This window comes from Pterocles gutturalis, unplaced genomic scaffold (assembly GCF_000699245.1).
Source record: "Pterocles gutturalis isolate BGI_N339 unplaced genomic scaffold, ASM69924v1 scaffold7237, whole genome shotgun sequence".
Classification (NCBI taxonomy): domain Eukaryota; kingdom Metazoa; phylum Chordata; class Aves; order Pterocliformes; family Pteroclidae; genus Pterocles; species Pterocles gutturalis.
In genome coordinates this window covers 296122-304980 of record NW_010115516.1, presented here as the reverse complement: position 1 = coordinate 304980, position 8859 = coordinate 296122, and the positions used below count along the sequence as shown (strand labels likewise).

The 8859-nt window shown below is 49.2% G+C and overlaps 1 protein-coding gene across 1 annotated transcript in view; it reads right to left on the bottom strand.

The window, feature by feature from the left end:
• LOC104463044 (cytochrome P450 3A29-like) overlaps nt 1-8360 on the bottom strand; it is an 11495-nt gene extending 3135 nt beyond the window's left edge. The window contains exons 1-11 of the mRNA XM_010075217.1: nt 8290-8360; nt 7237-7330; nt 6062-6114; nt 4618-4717; nt 4076-4189; nt 3494-3582; nt 3114-3262; nt 2556-2683; nt 2187-2271; nt 1082-1242; nt 651-877 (exon numbers count right to left, since the gene is read on the bottom strand). Of these exons, the coding sequence (XP_010073519.1) occupies nt 651-877; nt 1082-1242; nt 2187-2271; nt 2556-2683; nt 3114-3262; nt 3494-3582; nt 4076-4189; nt 4618-4717; nt 6062-6114; nt 7237-7330; nt 8290-8360 (1271 nt within the window). The remainder of the gene's footprint in view (nt 1-650; nt 878-1081; nt 1243-2186; nt 2272-2555; nt 2684-3113; nt 3263-3493; nt 3583-4075; nt 4190-4617; nt 4718-6061; nt 6115-7236; nt 7331-8289) is intronic.
• Between the last annotated feature and the right edge of the window lie 499 nt (nt 8361-8859).

The window sequence follows — 8859 nt, the reverse complement described above, 5'->3', positions numbered from 1 at the left end:
AGGGGTCCAGAGGTGATTTCAGCAGCACCACCTCCTTCCCTAACTTCTGCCTGATGCTGCTGCCACGTTTTGTCCCAAAGGTCTCCACATCCCCACACTGGGGTTAGCTTCCAGGGGTATTTCCGTGCCTGGTGCAAGGGCACAGATCTGGTCCTGCTCTCTCTGGACCAACCCTCAACATCTTCATGGCCACCTGAAGACTAGCAGGCCCAGGGTCTCCCAGGTCTGCCTTGGGCCTTTGCTTCATTTCTCAGAGTCTGACAGACTCCTAAGCAAGGATTGTTTCATAACTTGGGTTCAAAAATCAAGTTTTATTTCCTACCCATCTTTGTCCTTCCACTGCTGGTTTGCACGGCACCGTGCCAGTCACCCAATGGCTCTCGTTTTAATATCTGGCCATAAACCCCTCAGTGTTACAGCTGCTGGGAGCTGCTCTCACTGTCGCTCCCTTCAATGCAGTTAATTAAATTCCATGCACAGTTTATGGATGTAGATCATAAAACTCCCCTCACGGTAATGCTGGGACTAGATGTCAGACAATGATAAATGCCTAATTTAAATGTTATAACCATGCATTCCCCCCTTTCGCTGCTATCTCCACTCCAGGGCTGAAGTTGACCGTGCAGCTCTTCCCCCGGCCGGGCCCTCACCTCTCAGGCCTGAACTCCTCCGGCTCTGGCCAGTACTCCGGGTCCCGATGCAGCACGTAGGCTGGGATCATGACCACCATGCCCTTTGGAATAGTCACACCATTGAGCTCCACCGTAGTCTTGCAGACCCTCTCAATCCGTCCCCCAGGGGGGAAGAGCCGCAGAGATTCATTCACCACCATATCGAGATACTCCATCTGCATGATGGTGCTGTAGGTGGGAGCAGCCTAGGGAGAAGAATCAGGATGGGTACAAACATGGGACTTGTACCCCAAAACCCCCCCAGCAATTCCCCTTCAGGCATTAGAGACCAGGGCAGGGGAAATCTCAGTGCCAGCACCCCCTCCACTCTCTTTTGTTTCCAAGCTGGCTTTCAGGGATTACGAGGCACAGGTGGGAACAATCCCAGCATCTCCCCCACCCTCCTGTACCTTGCTGGGTAGGTTTGCATCGATCTCATCCTGGAGCCGCTGCTGCACGTCAGGGTGAGTGGCCAGGTTATATGATATGTAGCTGAGGGTGGAGCTGGTGGTCTCATAACCAGCAAAGACAAAGATAAGAGCCTGGGCCAGAATCTCCTCGTCGCTTAATGCTGAAAAAGAGGCATAAAAGCACATGCAAGAAGCTGAAAACTGCAGTGATCAACCCCTGGGAATTCAGGATCCCACTGATCCAGGTAATGTTATTCTTAACTCCTAACACCTGGTAAAGCAAACCCTGTGGCACCATGAAGGGGTCGATCTGGCACTATTGTCCAGCCAAACTGCTGTCAAAATTAACAGTGTTACGTTGCTTTCTTTAAGAGCAGAATCAAGGTATGTGCAGCCTGAGCCTGATTCAGAAAGTCTCTGTTGTCTTCAGGGACCATGCTCCTGGCCCAAAAAAAAAAAAAAAAAGAAAAAAAGAAAAAAAAGGCACATACCAGGAAAAGTTAGAGATTAAGAGATGTCCAGTAGCTCATCTAAGCCATAAGGTGAGCCTTGTGCTGCTGAGGGATTAGTAGCCCTGAGCCCAATGTAGCAGGGGTAATAAGGACAAGACGGGTCCACAGTAATGTCCAAGCGCTGCCAGGGTGGTGCAGGGTGCTGTACTGATGCCCTGTCCTGGACCTCAAAAGTTTGCAAGCGTCCTGCCTTGACTTAGGCTGATGGACTGGGACTATGCCTTGGCTGAGCTGTTATTTTCTAAATCTAAGAGTTGAATCTAGGATGAGGAACAGAGATGAGCTCACCGATGAGCAAGGTACGTGCAGGATACGCACCTTGTGTGCTGGCCTTCAGAGATGATAAGAAATGGGAGTAAGGAGATATTCACTCTGTGTGCTCTTTGTTGCAAACACAGACCTCAGGATTTATCACAGGAAACGGGATATAATAAAATATGGCTGATACGTGATAAGCACCGTTATGGTCCCACTACTGAGATATTGCATCTCCCATAGGATTAATGACTAAAATCCTCTCCTACTTCCTTCCTTTAACTGCACGAGGAACTACCATGCTTTCTGCTGAGAGGAGGACAGATCTCAGGACATACATTTGTACGAGTCAGTCCCAGAAGACTTGGAGTTGTCATGTGAGCTCTGGGAGTCAACCATGAGTTGCAGGAAATCAACACGGTCCTGGGGAGAAACAGAGGCGGTCAGAGAAGATGTGGGTGGGGAGGAGGCAAACCTTGTCCAGCACAAGCTCCATGCTGAGACACCTGCTCCAGCTGCAGGATATTTTCTCCAGGTGGAAGCCCACGTGGGGCATGCTTCTGGCCCTCCCCAGGTTTGATGAGCTGGGAGCTGTTACGGAGAGCAGGCGATACATCACAGCATCTGAAGATGCCAGAAGGTCCCTCCTACACTCAGAAGGACAGGACAGGACAGTGAAGAGAAGAGGCCACCTGGGCTGGACTCACCATGCTGCTGCCCATTTCCCGTTCCTTCTTCATTTTTATGAAGATGTCCTTGAAGAAGTCCATGACCTTTGAGGGGAACAGAGTCACATTCATCTTTTCCAGCACTGGGACAACAAAGGGGAACGACACTAAAAGGAGAGAACAAACACATTTTAGCTCAAAGGGGACCAAGAAATTCAAAACTGGCATAAAGCATAGAAAGCTTTTTGTTTCCTTCATCTCGCTTTTTACCTAGCCATGGCTGGCATGCAATAGCACTTGAGAATATCACTATATAGCCACAATGCCACACGAAGTGCAGCTCTCTGTGACAGAGCAGCTCTCCATCATGTCTCCGCAAACAGTCTCTGTAGGAGGACACTGCAAAGACCCACATGGGCTATACAAGTCTTGACTGTGGTTTCCCTGGGGAACTATTTCTACAGATCTGCCAGGGTGAATCTAATCCTGCAAAGTGCTGACTGTCTCCCGTACACTACTAACGAAGCTACCAGGAAATGCAGGTTGTCTCCACCTCTGACATCGATTTGGGGCTGTATGAGATGAGGTGTGTCATACCTAAGAATACCAAGAAGGGGTTTAGGAAACTGAATTTGAGAAATTTCTTAATGTTGGTGACAAAGGGGTCACTAGGGTTGCTCATGGAGTCAATATTCACGCTGAAAGAAGTGCTGGTCACCACATCCATGCTGTAGGCTCCAAAAATGCTAGGTAGAGAAGAAGAGAAAGTGAATGGGATGAACCCAGAGTAGCAAATAAGAGCCCTGTTTGACCACAGCACAGCAAGCCCACCACGGAGGAGCATACCATGCCCATGACCACTATGGAGTTTGCCTCCACAGTTGACAAGGAATCTATGCTGCAGCATGGAAAAGGCTCTCCAAAATGGGTCCTTCCCCACACAAACTCTTTTCTGTCAGCCCCACACAGTTACTCACTCCTTCATGGTCATGAACTCATCGTTAGTCACTTTCTTCTCAATGTTTTTCACTAATATTTCACCATAGTGGTTAATGATAGGGAACATCTGAAATGCAAACCAAAGCAGAAGGCACTGTTGACTCCTCCATCAACCAAGGCTGGGCAATTCTTCCCTGCCACCAGTGACTTGACGAGACTTTGGGTTGTAGAGGAAGAGCAGACACGAGAAAGGATCATTTCCAGGCCTCAGACATTGCTTTCTCTCATCTTAATAACCTACAGAGTTATAAGTCTACAGAGCTCAGCTGACTAGGATTGAAGAAGGTTCTCCTCCCAAAATCCACACGCAGCTCCCAGTCCAGCTCAGCCTCCACTCCAGCTGGGAGTGAACATGGCTCCCAAGCACACGGAAAACGGGCTCCCTGCCCATGACAGCAGACAGCCACCGTGTTGCTGAACAGCACCCAACAACACAGATGCTAATGGATGTGGTCATGAGAAATGGAGTAATTTCCCCATTTAAGGAGAAGGTCTGTACTCAGCAATGGCCCAGGCCCCCTCCAGCTATTGATGCAAAGCACCAGTGGCCTCTGCTTTACCTCCTTCAGCTTCCCGCTGGTGAAGGTTGGAGACAGCACAGCGCGAATCCTTTTCCACTTCTCATCTTCAGCCAGGCTGAGGGCCGACTCCATGAACCCGTTCAGACCAAAGTTCTGCGCAGGCAGAGTTTTACAGCAAAAGGGACATAGTTATATGTGGAGATGGGTAAAGGCTTCCAGCCTTCTTCCATGTGACAGTAATGCCAAAAAAAAACAACCCCACCATGAAATGTTGACTTGGCCCCTGAAGTAATACGAGCTCTGCCTCAACCAGCAAATAATAGAAATGGAAACAAAAGTGTAAGAGTCATAAATGACATCAGTCCTAGGGTGCATCCAGGCTGAGGTCCCAATGTCCCAGCCAGAGTGGCCTCTACACCGCCCTCATTTCGCTGTTGGTACCATCAATAAACCAGCGCACAACAGAGAGCAACCACATGCTGAAGGGCACAGAGAAGGAAAACAGAAAACAAGAAGAAACTCTTTCTTTCTTGCTCCGAGCACTCTGCACTGGAGAGGCAAGCACAGGACCAGATACCTACCCGCCGATTGGTAAAATTGGTGTAGCACTCTTTCACCAGGATGTTTTTGATGAGGATGGGGTCCAGAACAGCCAGCACAGGCTGCCTGCCATCAAAAATCCTAAGCCAAGAGAAACCCGCAGTGAGTCCATGGCTCACGGTCAGTCGGAGCAGAAGCTGCTTTGTCTGCGGCCAGAGCCCTGCACATCGACTGCTCGAGCCCAGAGGGTTGGGGCCAGCTGAGTCCCCTCTGACAAAACAGCTGAAGGGCTGAGGCTGAAACTGGTTTATTGTGTAGTAAAACAGGAGAAAGGGAAATAAAGTGCCAGTGTGAGCATTTCTAGAAATCGCCTGTAGCATGAAAGAAAGCAGTGTGGGTTTAGATAAAAGGCAGCTTTTGCCACGACATCGATCCCCTGCACTTGGGCTGTCTGAGCTCTGTTTCTGCAACTGGTGGCTGGAGTCAATAAATCCACACCGAGTAGCCTACCTGTGGGGTAAAGAGATTTCCCTCCCTACCCTAAGAGACGATGAGAGGGGAAAAACTCACCTGTCTCCTTCTTTTTCCAATCAACAAAGATGGAAAAACTTAAAAGCCATGGTGTGGACTAAAGGGCAGGAAGCCTTGGGCCGCAGCCGAGGGAAGCTGCTGTCTTCAGGAGGGTTGAGAATGTTTAATCTTTTGGAAAAAAAAAAAAAGCACTAGGTTTCATGAAGCCTCCTAGGATTTTTTTTTGCACAACAATTTTTGCTTCGGTTTGAGAGGTTCTCAAGAGAAGCATGATAAGAGGCCGCTCACAAACCCAGCGCTGTGCAGGGAGCCAGGAGGCAGGTTGAAAGGTAGCTCGTGCCCCGGCTCCGGGAGAAGCAAGGAGCAAGATGAAAAACACCGTGGCAGCCTGCAGCTTGCTTTCTGCTCGAGACAGACGAAGAGCAGCTTCAAAGGCGTGAGGCTCAGTCAGACACCAAGCAGTGGAGTTTTCTGGGCAGGCAGAAATGCTTGGTGCCTTCTCTCACTAATGCATCTGGAGCTAAGAGATAAAGGGATGGCTGTGCTGATTTGGCGGGTGTTGGAGGACCAGGGGAGCTCCCTGGGCTCTCTGTGGTTCAAGTTTCCCCAGCCCCGAGGTCACTACCACTGCTGGTTTGTTTGTAATGCTCCCAAAGGGAAGAAAAAAAAAGGTTATGTGCAAAGCTTATGCAAACCAATGACCCCCCCAAACTGGTGGCCATCATCCCAGCCCTGCACCATGCTGAAATCCCAGCAGGAGAGAATCCTTGGAGAGATGTCTGGAGACTTTCCCAGTGATGAACCGGGATTTTCCCTGACCCAGCTGAAATTATAGACCTGGAATGCTGCTGGAATTACAGACCTGAGACATGGTGGCAACGTATCTTTTTCCATTCTATTTTGGGGCCCAGAGCACCCCAAAGAGGTAGTTTTGTTCTGCAGAAAGAAACTCACCCCCAGATTTTGCCATACTTTTCAAAGCACGTCTGATCAAAATTCAGGACTCCCTGCAAAAGAAGAAAGGAGAAATGAACAGTTTGCCAGCAAAGAGTGATCAAAGCAGGTCCCAGCTGGCAGTGCAGGGCATCCCACAGACCCATTGTAAGTGGCAGAGGTTGGGGGTGCGTGGGAGCTCTTAAGAGTCACATAGATGCTTAAGGGACATTTGCACTGGAGGGAAAAAAGAGAGCAGAGAGAGGAAAAAAGAAAAAAAAAAGCACTTTCAACTTCCACTAGTCAACCTGAGATAAAAATGTAATGAAGACAAGGTAGGGCAGGGTACACAGTTTTAGCGAGCGGAGTTAGCAGGCAGAACTAGATCCCAGGGTGTCCTTTCATCTTCAGCTCAACAGGTTAGAGCTGCTGCTGCCTTGTCCTCATGAGATCTTCCACTGCAGTTACTGAACCGGAGCGATGATGGCTTTTTTGTTTTGCTTTGTTTCCACTAAGGTTTTAACTGATGTTACATGTTAAGGATGAAACTTATGGGACACATAACACTCACCATGCATCAACTAAACCATTAGTAACAGATCACATCCATGCTGTAAGCACAGCAAACAACCTAAAGCATCTCTTTCATTGAAGCTAACACATTTTGTTCTGCATTTGCAGTTACATGGAACCTAGTTACTTGGTAAGGTTTGGTAGCTTGATAATATTTGAGTTTTAATTAGAAATCTATTTGTCTTGCTCAGTTTCAGGATGGCCCAACAGCAAGTGGCTGGATGGGGCACTGCTGGGGATAATTCAGCCTCTTAATGGGGACAACACAAAGCACCAAGAAACGTGCAGTTCTCATAAATCAGCAGTCTTAGTCATCCCCCCAATATTTTTTTTTCTTTCTTTACAACAGAGCTTCAGCTGCTGGGGAACAGATAGAAATTCAGGGAGAAACTAATAAATTAAATTACAAAGTAGTTGAAAAGCACAGCACACCTCATTCAGGTCAGCTAGACCCTAAAAGTCATTGTTGTGTTCTCTGTGTATCCAGAGAGCTTCCTACCTGAAAGCATCATTTCCATCCAACTGAATCAAGGGCAGAGAAAAGATCCAAAGGAGGGGAAAAATGGCATCAGCTACAAGTAAGAACCTAAGGCAGCTACGGAGCAGCAGCTGCTGGTACTCACCTGCCGGTACCCCAGGAAAGTTCCCAAAAATGGCAGAGGCTGTGGCCCTGGAATGCCCAGCTTCCTGAAGGCCTGGAAGGGCCATATCCCATAGCTGCCAAGCAAAGAGCAAGGGAGATGCATTTATGCAATAAAAAGAGGATTTTCTTCATCCTGAGCACAGCGAGCAGGTTAGAAAACTGGTTCCTGTCACCGAGAGAAAGCTGAAGTCACGGACCAGCAGCAGCAGCCCTGCTGAGGATGCTCTTTTCCTGCAGTGACGCAGGATCGCTTGGGGTACAAGACAAGTCGGGGTACATTGTGATACAAGGGCTGACAGGAGCTGCAGCCCAGCCTAACACAGCATAACCGGGCGCCTCAGGTCTTTATTCAGGAGCCTCGTTTAGTTCTCGGGATCAGAGAGACCTGTGACTCAGGTGGCTGAAGAGAGGTCTCAGAGGGATTAAGTTCTCAAGTGGAGAGCTGCCCTTGTGTTTGTCTTTGCAAAGACCTACAGCGATGCCAGAGCCACGGCAGCACAGCAGCCGAGCGGGGACATAAATTACAACAGCAAAATTAAGTTTTGCCTGTGTAGCTCACTACAGCTCCCCTGAGTGACATAAGCAAAAGGGCAATTTTCCCAACGTAACTATTGAAACAGGGGCTCCTGCTGTCTGCACATGGGCAGACACAGGCATCTCCCACTGCCCTGCTCCCAGAGCCCGGCCGGGGACACCAAACCAGAGGTTAAAAACACAGAAATTACTTCTTCTTTTGGATCTGCTGAGAAAAGCAAAAAAAAAAAAAAAAAAGTCACGAAGTTCCTGTTTATTTCCTTCCCAGCCCAGCTTCCTCGCTGCAGTTGGCACCGGGAGGGCAAAGGGAGCCCCACAGCCCCCCCAGCCTTTATCAGCCCATGCCTCTGCCTTGCAGGTAGCACAGGAAGACCAAGGATGGCTTCTATAACACTAATTCATGTACTTGGGTGGTTCATACACAAGGTGATGGCCCCAGTCCCCCCCAGGCACAGAGTCCTCCTCCTCCCCATCACCCTGGGGGCCAGCCTCTACTTACAGGACCAGGAGGCTAAGGAAAACAATGAGGAGCAGCCAAGTAACAGAAGAAAAGTTTGGCAGGAAATCCATCGTGTTTCCCAGCCTGCCCTAAGAGCACCTGTCTCCGGTGAAGCCACAGCCTTCTTGTTGATGATTTTTTTTCCCCCCCTGGCTTTCAGCTGCAGCCATGCTCACATGACGAGAAGGAGGAGTTGTCCTGTTTGCTCAATTGCTCAAACTTTAACCCTTGGACAGGTTTTCCCCTCTATTGCGATGTCAGTAAGATATCCAGCCCCACACATTTTGAGATTTGAAACTGAGAAAAGAACAGTTACAAGCAGAAAAGACAGCAAAGAACATCACCTTCCTTAACCCCTTCCTCCTGCCTCCCTCCCGAAAGCTGTGATGTTCGTGGGGGGCTGAGGGGGAGCCCCCGGCTGTTCCTACTGCTGCAGCAATGCTGAACCAGACTTGCTCTCCCCTTACCCTGGCCAGCTGTGCTTTTACTAGCTTCATCAGAGACCCAGAACTGCTCCTGTCCCCCTGCCCAGCTCCCAGGGGGGTTCTGGCTGAGCAGACCACCATATAC